General features: G+C 43.8%; 1 protein-coding gene across 1 annotated transcript in view; it reads right to left on the bottom strand.

Annotated features, from left to right (window-relative positions):
- Opn5 (opsin 5) overlaps nucleotides 1-16455 on the bottom strand; it is a 48208-nt gene that overhangs the window by 30273 nt on the left and 1480 nt on the right. Inside the window, exons 2-4 of the mRNA XM_038344146.1 lie at nucleotides 13784-13903; nucleotides 6488-6658; nucleotides 2678-3012 (exon numbers count right to left, since the gene is read on the bottom strand). Of these exons, the coding sequence (XP_038200074.1) occupies nucleotides 2678-3012; nucleotides 6488-6658; nucleotides 13784-13903 (626 nt within the window). The remainder of the gene's footprint in view (nucleotides 1-2677; nucleotides 3013-6487; nucleotides 6659-13783; nucleotides 13904-16455) is intronic.

The following is a 16455-nucleotide window of genomic DNA, read 5'->3' as shown; positions in this document are numbered from 1 at the left end:
TCACAGCATGGGCCCCCCTATCAGAGGAGTCACAAGAGTTTCAATGCACTGGGTGAATAATTTTACCAGCAGAAATATTTGCCCTGTGCAACAACTAAACTTTCATTTCTTGGCCTCTCAGTATCAAAATAGAATTTTAAGTTAGTTGGACATGATAGAGTATGGCCATAATTCTAGTACCTGGGAGGTGGAGAGAGAAGGATCGGGAGTTCGAGGCCAGCCTCAGCTACATGGTGACGTTAAGGGCATCTTGAGCTACATGAGATAGTGAAAAAGGCAGGCAGGAAGGCAGGAAGGCAGGAAGGCAGGAAGGCAGGAAGGCAGGAAGGCAGGAAGGCAGGAAGGCAGGAAGGCAGGAAGGCAGGAAGGAAGGAAGGAAGGAAGGAAGGAAGGAAGGAAGGAAGGAAGGAAGGAAGAGAAACTTGAAACCTACAGGAGGGAAAAAATAGTTGATAATAAATGCTTTTCATCTTTTTATGGTGAAAAGCCACTGAGTGTCCACAGCCAGGGGCCTAAGTGATGCTGAGAATGCACAAGAAACTACAAACTCGTTTTCCACCCCAATAGATGAAATGTTTATAGTCCAAAGACAAGAAAGGACCTCAGAAGAGGTGAGAACAAGTCCTAAACTGGCCTTTCTGAGCTGAGTGCCACAGATCAGAGCTGCAGAGAAAAGCCACAGGGCCCTTTGCGTGTGTGAGGAGGTCCAAAGCGAAAACACGTGCCTTCCTCATCAAGGTCTTAGCCACGTCCAAAGTGTCCACTGTATAGGTGGCAGAGGAGAGGGAAGCAGAGTCGAGACACTGCTTACAAAGGCCTTGGGATAAAGAACATGCAGTGTGCTACAGAGGAAGAACACAAGGAATTGGATACCTTACCAGAGTCAGGACAATGAACAACAAAAACCTGTGTATCTCCAACCAACTGGGACCGTGACACTTTAAAGACCCCCGCAAGCCTGAGAGGCAGCTTTGAGTACCGAGGGGAGACCCGGTGCTACTGAACTCGCCCTCATTGGCCAATAACGAAACGTGCTTCACAAAGTCGAATGTAGACAGAAAGGTGAGGTTATGTTGAGCCACAGAGCCAGAGAGTGCATACAGATTGTGCACTGTGTAAACAATACGCATATGTTTATACAAGTACACACTCTACTTCCGTTTATAGTCTGTGGAAGTCAGAAAAACCATCAACAAAAAAAATAATTAGAGAAGCTGACAGGCTTGTAGACAGATGCCATTTCAAGTTTTCTAGATGAAATCAGACCAAAAGAGGACAGATCAAGATAATAATCCAGCTAGAACTACTTAAATAAACTTATTTTCATGCTAAAATCTTGGCCGGCAGCCTTGAAGTTACACTCTTGTAGATCACTGTGGCGAGGGGAAGCTCTGAATGAGTGAGAAGCTGAGCGATCCTGAGCAGGGGCTGAAGGAAGGGAAGGACAGATGAAGGGCCCTGGGAGCTTCTTCTTCTTCCTTCAGTAGAAATGGGTTAGAATTGGTGTCAGTGTATAACGGATATCAGGGAAGTTCACTGCATTTCTTTCTAGGTTTATTTTCGTTTTAAGTGTGTGGGTGTTTGCCTTCGTGTATGTTCATCTTGAGCATGTATGATGCGTGAGGAGGCAGAAGTGTGTTTCAGGTGAGTGGTAGGCTGCCGTGTGGGTGCTGGAGGCCAAACCTGGTTCCCCTGCAGAAACGGTGTTCCTAACTGCTGAGCCATCCCTCCAGACCCAGGTGATAGCATTCTTGTTACACAGTGAGAAAATGGACTCAAAGGAGTTGGGTGTTAAAGAACAAAGATGGACTCAACAAGTGTTTTTACTCATTTGTCAATGTGTGTGTGCATTTGTGTGTGTGTGTGTGTGTGTGTGTGTGTGTCTGTGTATGTGTCTCTGTGTGTAACAATAATCATCAAGGAAAGGAAGGCTATCACCTTGAGAGTGGAGGGGACATGAGAGGATTGGAGGGAAGGGACATGGGAGAGACTGGAGAGGAAAAAAGAAAGGGAAATAATATAATTATCCAATAAATTCATGAATTCTAAAGAGAAGCTAGGTGTCGAGTGCTGGGCTACAAAGGGGAATGGTTGTGATGGAATTCAAACCCTCATCCGTTGTCAAATTCCACATTCTTCTCCTTTTACCACCACATGTAAAGAGCCACCAACTGTATTCTCTCACCTTTAGCACAATATCCAACCATTTCAGGAGCAATCTGTGACAAGCTTCTTCAGCAAACAGTGTGGACGGCAGGAAGTCCTTAAAATGCCCACCAGAGTCCAGCAAAATGGTATGAGCTCTAAAGTATCTTATGTCATGACTTATATAAATGTATCTAGATAGATAGGTAGGTAGATAGACAGACAGACAGACAGACAGACAGACAGACCTACAGACAGATAGACAGATAGACAGATAGACAGATAGATAGAGATAGAGATGTATATTAGAGAAAATAAGGCCCCACTGATAAACTAATTTAGTTAATTTAGTATATATTTGTGTGGTGGGAGTTAGGGAACAGAACAGAAAGACTTCAATGGCTTAGGTAAGGCGTAACAAAGTTCAAAAGCACACAATCAATAGGGATTCTAGGTTTTCCTGGTCCCAACAATCATCATCCTTCTCACCCTCTGACCTTTGACTTCCCATCTGTAAAGTGATTGCAGTTACCTTGGTCAGCTTCACCTCCAGCACATGGCTGCTATGAATCCGACTGTCGAAATGAGCTACCTCTTTGGATGATGACTTCACCTTGGCGATGATCTTCACATACGAGAAGACAATCACAGCCGTCGGGAGCAGGAGGCAGAAGAAGAGGATGCTCAGGATGAACACCTGGCCCCCACCTGAAGCCTGGGCCAGCCACCAGTCCAGGGTGCACGAGGTTCCGAAGGGTTCAGGTGCATAGTCCCCCAGGCCCACCAAGGGCATGGTGGTCCAGAAGGAGGCGTATGCCCAGATGATGGCCAGGCAGATGTAAGCATGCTTTCTCTTCAGCCAGACCCCTGGAGGTGGAAAAAAAAGCATTACCAACGGAACCTGCCCGACACCCATGTACCTCCCCTGGACATGTCAAATTCCATCTCCAAAGATTTATTCCACTGAATTCTGGGAGACGTGGACAGATAATTGAAGCCTGGGGGAGAGCGAAGTCAAGGGAGGGAAAGTTCCAGAGCTGGAGCCTTTGTCCAGGAGGATGCAATTTGAAGAGAACTCACAGGGACAGTTTTCTCTAGGCACCTAGGAGCTTCCGGAGGGAGAAGTGACACAGGGGGAGGGGGAAGCAGACAGCCAAAGAAGGAAAGGACGCTGAAGACAATGGAGGAGCTTGGGAAGACGGCTGGAGAGTATGTCAGGAAGTGGTCCAAGAATTGAAAGAAGAATCCTTCCCAGGAGTGAGAAATCATAAAGGATTGGCTGTGTCTTTCAAACACCCTTATTCCTAACACCTTCTGTGTGTCTGTACCCCTTGTTTGCCTAAGAACTGGCTGCGTGGGGCTGGTGGGTCCTGACACTGTATTGGGACACTGAAGACGGTGGCTATGCTTAGAAATTCATGCAGTTTTGTTTTTTTTTTTTTTTCATGTTATTCACGGGACAGTCAAGCACACACAGCCGTGGTGGGAGAACAGCAGACAATCTGATTAGGCACACATGCTGCAAAGGTAACTCTGAGAAAACATCTTCAAGAAGGTTGGGGGCGGAGCTCTGTGTAAGGATACTAGTTTCTTAACCAAAAGGGAACTCCAAGAGGAAGAAATGCTGCCATAATTTAACATAAATCGTTAAAAAGAAGTAGTGAAGGACCAATGATTGTATTCCAAAGTTCAACATGGCCACCAAAGCCAGATTAGCATCAGTTGCTGTGGAAGTGTTCTCTGGCCCTCCCTTGTCACACTGCAGGAGAGCCAAGGGAGAGGCTCCTTGATGCCTTGGGTGCACAGTAGCAGGGGAGAAATACGAAAACACGGAAACACGTGGCGCAAAGCTCAATGATCCCTTCCGCACGCACTCAAATCTGCTTCTGCTCTGAGCCAGTGAGATCTGAGTCCCTAAGACCACAGTTCTTCGGAGGGTAGTGTCTCATGTCACCTTTCTGAAGGCCCACCGCCCTGAACAGCAAGGGAAGTTGTGCTGACCCAGAGCTTATGGGTTTGTTGCTGGTTTCTTTGTTTTCTTGTTCGTTTTGAGACTGAGTCTCTAGCCCAGGCTGTTCTCAAACTGGCTGTGGAGCTGAGGATGTCCTTGAACTGTCCTTGTATGTCCTTGATCCTCCTGCCTCCTTCTCCCAAGAACAGGAATTACAGTGTACATTCCCACTGTGCCTAGTATATACGGTGCTGGGGGTAGAACCCAGAGCTCTGTGCATGCTAGGCCAGCACTCGGCCAACTGAACTGTCTCCCCAGTCTTTGCTTAAAGGTTTTGATGAAGTTTAAAGCAAATGAAACAATGTCAGCTTTGCGAGCTATACACATGAACATGAACATGAACATCTACTCCTGTGTGTGTGTGTGTGTGTGTGTCTTGTCACTAAGAAAAACATATAACCAATTGTTGCTATGCTCAGTTGTCTGCGTTTGCTTGAATACATGCCATTACACGCCACGACGTACAAAACTTCCTCAAGCCCAACCCGAGAAGGGTAGCAGTCGGGTAGCCACAAAGGTTTGTCAGCCCTTGATCATCCATGATAACGCATCAAACACTGGCAGAGACCATGAACATATACTCATAAGGATGTGCAGAGGCATACGGATAAGCATTGAGAGTGGGGGTTACTTAGTGAGGTGCTTTGATACTTACGTTCCAGTATGGAGAAAGGCTGTCAAGTACAGGAGGGAGGAGATTAGTAGATGGGTTCTGTGTTGCTCCAGCAGTCAGAACTAGGACCAATGGGTGGAGGTTACTGGGAGGCAGTTTCGTCTCAATATAAGGAATAACATTGTAACAATGAGAGCAGACCAATCAGAGAATGGGCTGCCTTGTGCAAGAGTAAGCTCCCCGTCACTGGTCACTGGAATTGTGCAAGAGGCCAAACGGTCATCTCTCGGGGATAACTGTTTGCAATATTACATGGTGGGAAGGTCTGAACATCCCCAAGTGACCTTTAAAATTCCAATATGCTAGAGAACACTGTGTGGTGGGTCCAATAGTGAATCAGATCAAATGGTGAGGTATCACTGAGGGTCAACCTTAGAGAATCTAGAGAGTATACACATTTCTCATACAGTGCATGCCCTGCCATGATTCTGGTGATGGATAACATCCTGTCTTTAGTTGGTACCAAGTTTAAACTGAAGATGACATTTTAAAACAGGGATCAAACTTTAGTCTCCTCAAGTACTGCCAGGAAATTGAACTTTCTGTCTTCTTGTCTATAAAATCTGTAATTTTATTAAAAATTAAGTTTGTTGTGCTAAAAAAAAAAAAAAACAAGATTGGTAAGAGTTAGACTCTGATGTCATCCAAACTGCATAATTTTACATTTTAACTTTATTGGAAATTTTGACTTGGGCTGTTTCTACTGGAAGCTTCAGGTGTTTATAAAAAGAGATTTAAATTATAATGGTAAAGACATTTACAACACCATTCTCCTGCCATAGTCTCCCTTAGAGTCTCGGTACTATAAACTGTTTAGGAACCAAAGAAATCTTTCCCTTCCACATCTGTCTGCTGACTGTACTCTGTCCTCTGTCCTTGGCCACTCTACCTAACCACTTGTCAGTCCAAACAGCTTTACGCAAAGGGAATCAGAACCACTTCCTGGGTAGGTCTGATTCTCAATATTAAAAATAAGTGCCACCAAATTTTCTCCTTCTTGTTCAGAAAATTCCCAGAAATCCCCATACCGAAGGTACTAAAACTTGAATTAGTACGACAGTCTAATCTTGAAAACACAGGGCTCTGAAGACTCCATTACAGCTCTCTCACCAGCTCCCTTGTTAGCTACTCCTCTACCTACCAATACCAGGACAGATCAGCAGAGCGGCATCTCAGTGTGTGTGTCCTTTCAGGTAGGGACATCTGTTTGGCTCTCTAAACCTGGAGAACATTCTGGAGCTCCCCATCTCTGAAAATACGGGGAGTCCGAGTCCTAAAGGAGAGTTGCAGACAGCTTTCCTTATAATTGCGAAGCTGAGTAGGTCATCAGCTAAATACCCCAGGCCTGATCATGCTCATGCATTTTTTTGTTTTTGTTTTTTTATGGGGAAATGTGGTAGGCATTTCCATACTTTATACAAAAAAGTAAGATATTTAAAAGCTATAGGCATTATTATAAAAGTAGTACTAAAGGAATATACATTGATACAGGTCAAATCAAAATACAGAGTAGAATAGGGCAGGCTATGAATAGTGGAAGTATTCTTGGTCACTGAAGTTATTAATAATAAATTTATTTACTGGGAAAAGTGTATACAGCTCTAACGCTCAAACCGTCTAACTTCCACCATCAGGGAGCAAGGAACCTTCCAACTTACCATAAGATAGATAGCAGATCTTCAAGTACCGGTCCAGGCTAACAGCAGTCATGGTAATAAGACTTCCACAGCCAAAGAAAAATCCGGCCCATCCATACCAGCGGCAGCCAAACCAGCCAAACACCCAGCGGTGGCAGAAGCAAGAGATGATGGTGAACGGTTTGCCTACAACTAGAGCACCAAGCGGGTGTCAGAGGAAGTTCCTTGTCATTGAAACCTCTCCACTTGCTCAGCTGACTAAGCTGTCCCTTCCTCCCACAGACACATTTCAAGGTGTGAGTATGCGCGCGCGTGCACACACACACACACACACACTTCACAGAACTGATAGATTAATAAGATTCTGACAGGCCCACCACAACTCAACGATAAAACCCTGTTGTTGAAGACACAACAGGTCTTCGTCACGGACATAAAGTGATCAAGTTGGAACTGGGCTGAAAGTTTTCTCCACACTGGGTAGTCTTCACAGTGCTTGAAGGTGCCATGAAGTCGGCAGGGAGACAATTGTCCTGAGCAGTCTTGCTCAGCTGTAGATGATAGGATACTATGAGTCTACTGGGCAGTAATGGATAATGTTGTAGGAGTAACCAACTGTTTTCAGATTCAGTTTGAAGCCTGCTTCAGAAGGAGAGTTCACATCTGAAACTGTAAACTCAATGAACAAGCTGATGGCTTAGGAAGTCCTGGACAATGGGAAGAAGCTACTGCCTTGCCCTGCTAGAGAGTCATAGTAAGCCTTCCAAATAACTGCTTCTGCCCATAGACTATAATGCCACTGTCAGTGCTGGCCAGACCGATGTCATTTTGCAGTTAACAGTAGTGACTTCAGGGACAACTGGCAAAAGCACTGAGAATAAATGAGTGTTGAATGTCGGGCTGTCCTCTCCCTCCCTCCCTCCCTCCCTCCCCCCCTCCCTCCCCCCCTCCCTCCCTCCCTCTCTCTCTCTCTCTCTCTCTCTCTCTCTCTCTCTCTCTCTCTCTCTCTCTCAGAACAACACAGAGCAGAAAGAATTTAAGAGCCGCAGGAAGGGATGGGGAGTGGTATGAAATACTAACATCGTAACAAGCCTGTCACACTCCTGAGCTCACAGTGGGTGTGACTACCTGTACAAGAGCTGGACTAGACTTTACCAGGGCTGTCAACACCCTCTCATGTGTTTTGCTTTAACATATTTGGCTGTTGTGTCTTGGAGGCCTGCTGTTATCTAAAAGCAGGTAGAGAGGGAGTGGATCCTGAGGAAAGGGGAGGTATGAGGGAGCTCAAGGGAGGGGCAACTACAGTCAGCAAGTGTTGTGTGAGAAAAAAATCTATTATCAGAATAAAAAAGACAATAACACTTAGATCAAGAAATATTTAAATGGAAGGAATTCTAAACCGTGTGCAATACACTGGCTTTCCAAGGATTCCAATAACTCCACTCTGTAGTTTCATGAATAACAAAGAATTAGAGATTTGAATTCACTTGATTTCTATTTATTGTGTTATGTCAAAGATTTACGCAATGTCACAGATTTACAGAATAATGTTAACTAGAAGTAATCTATTTTTTCTTTGTGCAACGTCATAGATTTACAGGATACTGTTAAATGGAAGTAATCATAGTAGGCATCCATGTACTGACAAATTTTAAAACAAATATTTGCAATGATTTTGGTTGGTGTTGTAACTCAGTTGTTGGAGTTTTTGCCTGGCTCAACGTTCAGTGCACACAAATCAGACATTGTGACATCCCTGTAACTGTAGCACTCAGGAAGTAAAGTTAGAAGATTAGAAGTTCAAGAAGTTAAACTCTACTATACAGTGAGTTCGCTGCCATCCTGAGGCACATGAGACCCTGACTCAGAAAAAAAAGAAGGAAGGAAAGAAGGAAGGAAGACAGTCTTAAATCTTTCATTATTAAATGCTTTTAAATCAAAGGTCTTCCTTTGTCATACCAGTTTGTTAAGGATTGTTAACCAGAAATACATATTGTTTTATTTAAAGCTTTACAATGTCACCTCCCATGAATTTTTATGCACTGATTGTGAGTTTTCTGTTCTCGTTGAAACTTTTGGTACAATCGCTCCTGCAGTGAGAGAGTGAGCATGGTTTCTAAGACCAGATATAACTTCTTGCACTCAGAGTTAAGCCCTGAAAAGGAGGACTTGGGAGAGGAAGGGGGTGGTTATCTCTGGGTATGGTGGTTTGAGTAGGTATGCCCCCCACAGACTCATGTGTTTAAAGGCTTGGCCCACAGGGAGTGGCACTATTAGGAGGTGAGGCCTTGTTGGAGTAAATGTGACCTTGCTGGAGGAAGTGTATCACTGTGGAGGCAAGCTTCAAGTCTCATATGCCCAAGCAACACCTAGTGTGACAGTTCACTTCCTGATGCCTACGAATCAAGACGCAGAACTCTCGGCTCTTCTTCAGCACCATGTCCACCTGCACACTGCCTTGTTCCACCATGATGATGATGGACTAAACCTCTGAAACTGTAAGCCAGCCCCAATTTAATGTTTTTCTTTATAAAAGTAGTCATGGTCATGATGTCTCTTAGCAGTAATAGAAACCCTAACTAAGATAATGGGAAAACCCTATTTTGAGAAACCATGGGCATTACATACCTTGAATACAGAATAAGAGACTGAAAGGCCAAAAAGGTGTTAGCCTCACACATACTTCCTCAATTTTGAATTTATTTACCATATGTATATATTATTAACTGATAGATAGATAGATAGATAGATGTTAGATAGATAGATAGATAGATAGATAGATAGATAGATAGATAGATGATAGATAGTTAGATGATAGATAGATAGATATCCATTTTACTATTCTCTGTGATTCTTATCAATAAATACAAAAGAGAAATTCAGATATCTCCAGGGAAACAAAAGGATTCAAGGAGATGAAAAATGAAAGATTCTTGGGATTGGAAAGAACTTTACCACTACGGCAATTTTCAAATGTTCCTCCCTCAGGCTCCTCCGACAGCACACATATGTCTGGGCATGTATGCATAGGTGGATACATATGTGTATACATGTGGCTTTGTGTGTGGTTCCGTATGTATGCATGTCTGCGGGTACATGGGTTTGTGCATGGATATGTGCAAAGGTGCACGATCTGTGCATGCATGACTATGTGCATGAGGGGAGACTGAACAAGGAGATCCTGACCTCCTTTCAATCAGGAAAAATATCTTCTTATTTATGGCTATTTTATAACATTATTTGATGTTTGAAATTGTTTAGGAACACAGAGGGACTAGTTAGGAAGGGAAGCACCAGGAATGGTGAGGGAAGGAGGAGAAGAGGTATGGGAAGGAGATTCATTGAAAAATCTGAAGACAATCCTGCAAGAAAACTCATTATTTTGGATACTATTTCTTAAAAAAAACTAACAAAAATTGTTCAGCAATCACTTCTTTAAGTTCTTTCATTTCCATGTTCTCTTGCAATTTTTCCTTCTCTATTCATTCTTTGTCTCCCTTGCTATGTTGACTTATCGCTCATTCAAATATGAAAGAGACATTTTAATAACTGTAAAGTTCAAACACATGATAGCCATTGTAAATACAAGAGTCGATGTGTTTACAGCCAGGCCCAGCAAGCAGGGAGGATGCACAACAGAATGATAAATAGGAATTAGTGGGGTGAAGAAAAGTAATGTTCAGAGACAGACAGGAATCGGTGTTTTACATAAGGGAGTGACATTTAGGGAGAGTCGGAATCAGTGAACTGAAGTCTTCTGGCAGAGAAGAGAGTGGACTCCAAACCTGTGGAGAACCCCTTGTGTGGAGGCCAAAACAGCAGAAAAGACAAACACTGATCTACAGACCAAAACTAGTATAGGTGCTAGATCTCCATCCAGAATAGAGTTTTTATTTGGCTTGGGTGTGTGTGTGTGTGTGTGTGTGTGTGTGTGTGTGTGTGTGTGTGTGTGTGTGTGTCTGTGTGTGTGTGTGTCTGTGTGTGTGCCTGTGTGTGTGTCTCTGTGTGTGTCTCTGTGTGTGTCTCTGTGTGTGTCTGTGTGCGTGTCTGTCTGTGTCTGTGTGTGTTGATTGGTTGGTTTTTGAGACAGGGCCTCATGTAGTCCAACCTAAGCTCAAATGTATTCTGTAGCTAACAGGATACAGGATAACCTTGAAATCCTGTTCCTCTTCTCTTCACCTCCCAAGTGCTAGACTCTGTGGGCACCCTGGGGTGGAGAGAGCCTTTGAGGTCTCTTGTTGGAAAGGTCATCTACAACAAGAATCTATCCATCCATCTGTGTGTATGTGTCTGCCTGAGTGTCTGTCTGTCTGTCTGTCTGTCTCTCCCACAGAGCAGAACACTCCTCAGCCTGGCTGCTGTTAGAAACACCAGAGCTGTTCTGTTTCCATGGCATCGTGCTTTGCTTTGCCTTCACTATCGATTTCCAGGATTTCAAACCCCTATCTCAGCTGATACCCTATGTCTGGAGGGAACTCAGGCAGCGGTTTCCTCTCTCCGCCTCTCCACCTCACGCTCTTGCATGTCCTTTAGTAAGAGCCTTCTGTGCCCAAGACAACCGGCATTAAGTTGCATATATGCGGCATGTCTGATTCTAGAACGTGCTTCTCCAGTGTTTAGAATGGAAGGCAGCTGGGTAAAGAAAAGACTATTTCTTGGGATGTATTGGAAGAAAGTGTATGACAGACACTCGCCATGACCTAGATTAACCAGAGAAAATTTAGGTGGAAGAAAATACCTTCTGCTGGATTCCTGTAAGAGCATTTACGGGGGAAGGAAGGAAGCAGTTTCTGTGAACTCAGAGCAGACAGGCAAGGCTGAGAACAGTTTCAATGTATCAGACCAATTAAGAGTGTGTTTTAATTCGAGCCCGATCCACGTCAGCCTTCAGCAACAGTCAGGTATTACTCACTGGTGAAGGATGTTGCTGAAATGACAGAGTTCACTAGGACAGACATTTTACACTCAGAACTAGGAAAGGAGCCTTAAGTAAGCGGATGGAGAAAAACCAGACCATTCCTGCTGCTTTAGCGCCATCGCGTGACCACAGACAAAATGACAGGCACTTTGCAGCCTCACAAAACTTAGGGTTCACACAGAAGGGGGTTTGGTAATGCATTCCTCTTCTGTTGATTATACACATTACCACGTAAAAACAAACACATCAAACACTTCACTAACAGCCTGAGACCACATCGGGTTAACAGATATGTGAATCCCAATAAAGGTTAGGGTACAGCTAGGCAACTCTGGAACTCTATAGAAAGGATGACAAGGGAACACATGCAGTTTTTATTTTTTTCCACATAGAAACTTGCCTAGAAATGCATGAATGTGAATACATGGAGTGATGTATGTCTGTATCTCTGTGTGTTCTGTGTGTGTGTGTGGTGTGTGTGCAGGGACACACATTTGTTTAGGCGTGTGTGTACACCAAATGTCAATGTTGGTGTCTTCCTCTGCCACCTTATTTGGGGGACCAGGATCTTTCAGAAGCTGGAGTCGACGCTCCTGGGTGTTCCTGTCTCCACTTCCCAATGCTGGGATTATGGCTTTGCCACAGCCGTGGACACTGAGGATTCAAACTCGGGAGGACTTCATGCTTGAATAGCAAACACTTCACCCTCTGAGTCCCTCAACCACTGGAAGTAAACACCTGATAGGCGAACTTTTAAGTACCCACCCCCCCCCCCCCCAGTAATGATGTCTGTGCAGCCAGCTTTAAGGACCATGGAAGCAGAAGCTTGTGACCAGTCCTTACGTTACAATTAAGATCACCGCTGGCCCAGAGGTTTGCCTCTCTTCTCCTAGTGACCTGTCGCTGTCTTTGGCTGGTGTTTTCCCTTCTACATACTGTCCTCTTCCAGTTTTCCCTGAGAGGGGTAAAGCAGTCATGGGGTGTAACGCGGTAGACTGCTGGATAGCCAGTCTGTAGTCCAGTGCACTCTGGGATACGTATGGTATCATGTGTTGTTCAAAATGTTATCCTTAACACTTAACGTGCCTGGGGCACAGCAAGAACGCAACAACGGGCTTGGGAACTGGCTCCATGTGTAGAGTGCTTGTCATATAAGCGTGAAGAGCAGAGTTCAGATCCACAGCACCCATGTAAACACACTGAGTGGTCAGCCCATGTGAGGCAAGGATAGCGAATTCCCTAAGGCAAGCCGGCTAGCTAGAGAAGCAAATTAGAAAGTAATGAGTCCAAGCGAGAAACCCTGCCTCAGTATGGAATGTAGGGAAGGATTGAGGAAAACACTGACATCAACTTCTGGCCTACACACACACACACGCACACACACACTCTTGCATGCGCACCACACAAACATGTGCCCGCCCACACACATATGAATATGCTTGCGCAGACACATACACATGAATGTGTAACCTTACAAATCTGCTCATATATGTAAAAATGCAAATCCACACAAATATATGTGCAGAGAAAAAATAAATAAGGAAGAAAGAAAATATTCAACATCAACAACAAAAATCTAGGCATAGTGCCATGTGCCCGTGACTCTAACACTCAGGTGGAAGACAAAAGGATGAAGAGTAAGTCCTCCTCATCTACACAGCACTTCGGGGGACAGCCTAGGTTACAGGAGACCTTTCCTCAAAAGGAAGGGGGCATAAAGAAAGAAAGGAGGAAAGAAGGAAGGAAGGAAGGAAGGAAGGAAGGAAGGAAGGAAGGAAGGAAGGAAGGAAGGAAAGAAAGAAGGAAAAAAGAATTTTTTGTTTTTATTTTTATACAATATATTTGATCATGTTTTCCCCTCCCAGAACCTTGCTACATTCCTGCATACCCAACTTCATGTTCTCTCTCTAAAAAGAAACAAGTAAACAAATGACAGACAGAAAGACAGGAATAAAGACAGAAAGAAAGAAGGGAAGGAGGGGAGAGGAAGGAAAGAAGGAAGATGAAAATCAAACAAAAAAAATTTAAAAATGCCAAAAAAAAAGCCCACCCCAAACCATGGAGTTTCTTTTTGCACTGACTAACTACTCATGGTTGAAGGGCACTCCACTGAAGAATTTTTTTTTCCTTTCCCACCTGGTATCAGTTGAAAAATAGCTTCAGAAGAGGGACACGGTTGAGAGCAATAAGTGGACAAAGGTCCCACGCCTGACCAAAAATAATAGATGTTGAACGATCTCTTTAGCAGACATCTCATTGGCTGTCTGCAAAGACTGCAAATCTGCTTTGGGAAGGGAGGAAAGAAGTAGGTGGAGAGAAGAGTGAGCTCTGAGCCAGTGAGTGATTTAGACTGACTGATATTTAAAACCCACAAAGAAGGAACAGCGTGGCCATGTTACCTGATATCCCCAGATCACAGACTGCTAAATTGATAGTCATTATTTCAGCAGGTCTCAGTTTCTTCTTGCGTCTAGAAGACATATAGAGGACGTACCCATTTCCAAATGCCGAGAGAATCCCTACAAAGAAAAACAAAGTTTCCCATCATTAGAATGAGGGTCAGCACTCCCTTGCATATAACACACTTCTCAATTTCAAAAATGGACACCACAGATTCAGAGGGCAATGAGAGGCCACTAAATAAAATTCTAAATTAAGAAGATGAAATAAAAGGCATGAACTGTGAGTGACAGGCAAGGGATGGGTTGCCTCCAAAGGAATAGGAGTCAGGGATTGCAGGACTGAACTTACCCAGATAATGGAACCGCTAACTCCCCGGTTAGGCTCAGGAGGATGTGGGGATCCCAATGGTCAGTTCTTGTACTGGCCCCCAGGGCAGAGTGCTTTCCTCAGCCATTTTTATAAAGTATTGGCTTTGTAAGATCCCCTCCCTTGGAGAAGTGGGATCAACCCCTTAACTGTTTATAAGTCCTGAAGGTAAAGTCAACCCAGGGGGTGACTTCCGTGCCACTGTGAGCTCCCAGAGGAGCACCAGCATGCGGGAAAGGTGTGGTCAGAGGTGGCTGTTGTGAGCCCTGGCAAGGAAGGGGTCATCTCCTGGACACAAGCCCCAGGACTTAGACTCCTGAGGTGGTATCTGGAACTCGGGATGCCTTCAGCTACCGCTGGACTAGGTGTCAAGGGTAAGAGTGTAACGACTGGTAACATGGGCACTCCCCCTCCCACCAAGGGGAGAGAAAGTGACCCTCAACCCACCAGACCTAACAACAATGACAACATACATGTGTTCCCAAGTTTGAATAGTCTCTTATTAATGAAAAGTTGGTTTGGGTAGTACAAAGAAACTGTTCCAAAGTTCTTACAAAGCCCAGTTAAAATCCAAAACACAAAAAAGACCCATTATCTACTGACTGTATTTAAGAAAAGAATACACCTACTTCCATAGCTTAACATGTAGAGTAGATTTCCTCAGGAATTCTTGCTTCATAGTGTGGCTGTGTATAAATGAGAATCTGGTACAGCTGCCTTCAGTAGTAAGGAATAAGGAAAGCATTAAAGGAGAGACCCAGAGTTGTCTACTTTAATTTCTATTTTAATTTCTCCACCACAATTCATTTGGGGGCAAGGAAAAAAAATGTGTGTCTCTGTTGATGGCACGAAACCACCAGGACCTGCCTGCATTGTGCTTCTAGGAGATGCTGACTCTCTAGAGTCAAAGATGCTTAATGGTCCATGAAAGCCTCTTTAGCTTTCTTAAAGCAAAGGGGGAAAAAATTGAAGAAATTGTACAGTTCTAAAGCAAGGCAGATAAAAGGTAATGCCTGTCTCCTAATAAGAAACCATCTAGCAAGGCACACTGGGAAAGGAAAATACAAAAAAAAATGGAGATCGAAAATAATAAAATAAATTCCATCCATTTCATATCCAAAAAAGAGTAAAAAATAGTTAAATATTCACATGCAGTCAATTTAAAAGGCTTGTCTGACACTCTTTTGCCTGCCAGCATCTCTTGAGAATATTTCTTACTGTGTTTCCTTACATTTTTACTTAACCCTATTGCATAGGGTTTCACCCAGTGCCCATCGTAATTTAAAAAAATAGAATTCTATTAAGTGCCATATTCCATTGTTTCCACAAGCAACCTTGTCTGCAAATGAACTTTAAGAGAAAGTGATCTATTTTTAACACTAAGGAAAACAAGATTAAGACAATGGAGACTATGAGCCAGTCGTTTTTTTGACCATCAAAATCCTGTGTCCTCTGCAGACAGGAAGGATGAAGAGCCTTCCTCTACAGGCAGTTAATCAGGCAGGTGTTAATGTGGAAAAGTGGGGAGTGGAAAATGGGTCTCACGTTTATTTCTCCTGCATGCCAGACTTGCGCTTCTATTTCCATTCTTCAATTACCCCTAAGATTCCTAGTATTTAACAAGAATGTTGCCCTGTCTGCTTTGGCACCTTAAAAAGGACCTAGACATGTGACGACCAGACATGGAGTCAAGCCGAAGACATGGGTCTAGAAAGAGTCCCAGGTCCTCCATCGTCATTCAAACCTACCCTTCTCCCCTCAACCCAGATGGTTGTCCGGGACTTCAATTTCCCTCCCTGATTTACCTGACACTCCCTTTGCTTGGAGACTCTTCATTCAACATCTAGTTTCTAAGCTCGACTCCAGAATTTAAATCTGACTTTGATTCCCTTGAGCCCAACATGCATAAAGTGAGAACGTCCCACCGACAGTATTGGACTCTCCTGCTAAAAATGCTTCAACTTAGGAAAGAATAGGCTAATAGCCCTCCCACTGCTACACTGCCGAGAGCCATTTCTCTGGTTGAAGATACTATTTTCAAATCATCCCTTGCAACTGGCTGAGTTTATGAAGTGCTTGCTCGTCTGCCTTTTCCAATCACTGAGTTTAATAAAAACACGATGTGGAGTTTACTCTGAGGGAGTCTGTATACCAACAAAGGGCTTTTAGTTACTGCTCTGTTCCCAGCCACTTATGAGTAGCAAAGAATAGGTACTTCATATATTTGTGTTTGAAAGGACAAATTTAAATTAAATGAAAAGTAGCCAAATGCTCACAGTTGTACAAGGACCCTGGGAATTAT

Source organism: Arvicola amphibius, chromosome 9 (genome assembly GCF_903992535.2).
Source record: "Arvicola amphibius chromosome 9, mArvAmp1.2, whole genome shotgun sequence".
NCBI lineage: Eukaryota > Metazoa > Chordata > Mammalia > Rodentia > Cricetidae > Arvicola > Arvicola amphibius.
This window is presented reverse-complemented; position numbering and strand designations above follow the sequence as displayed.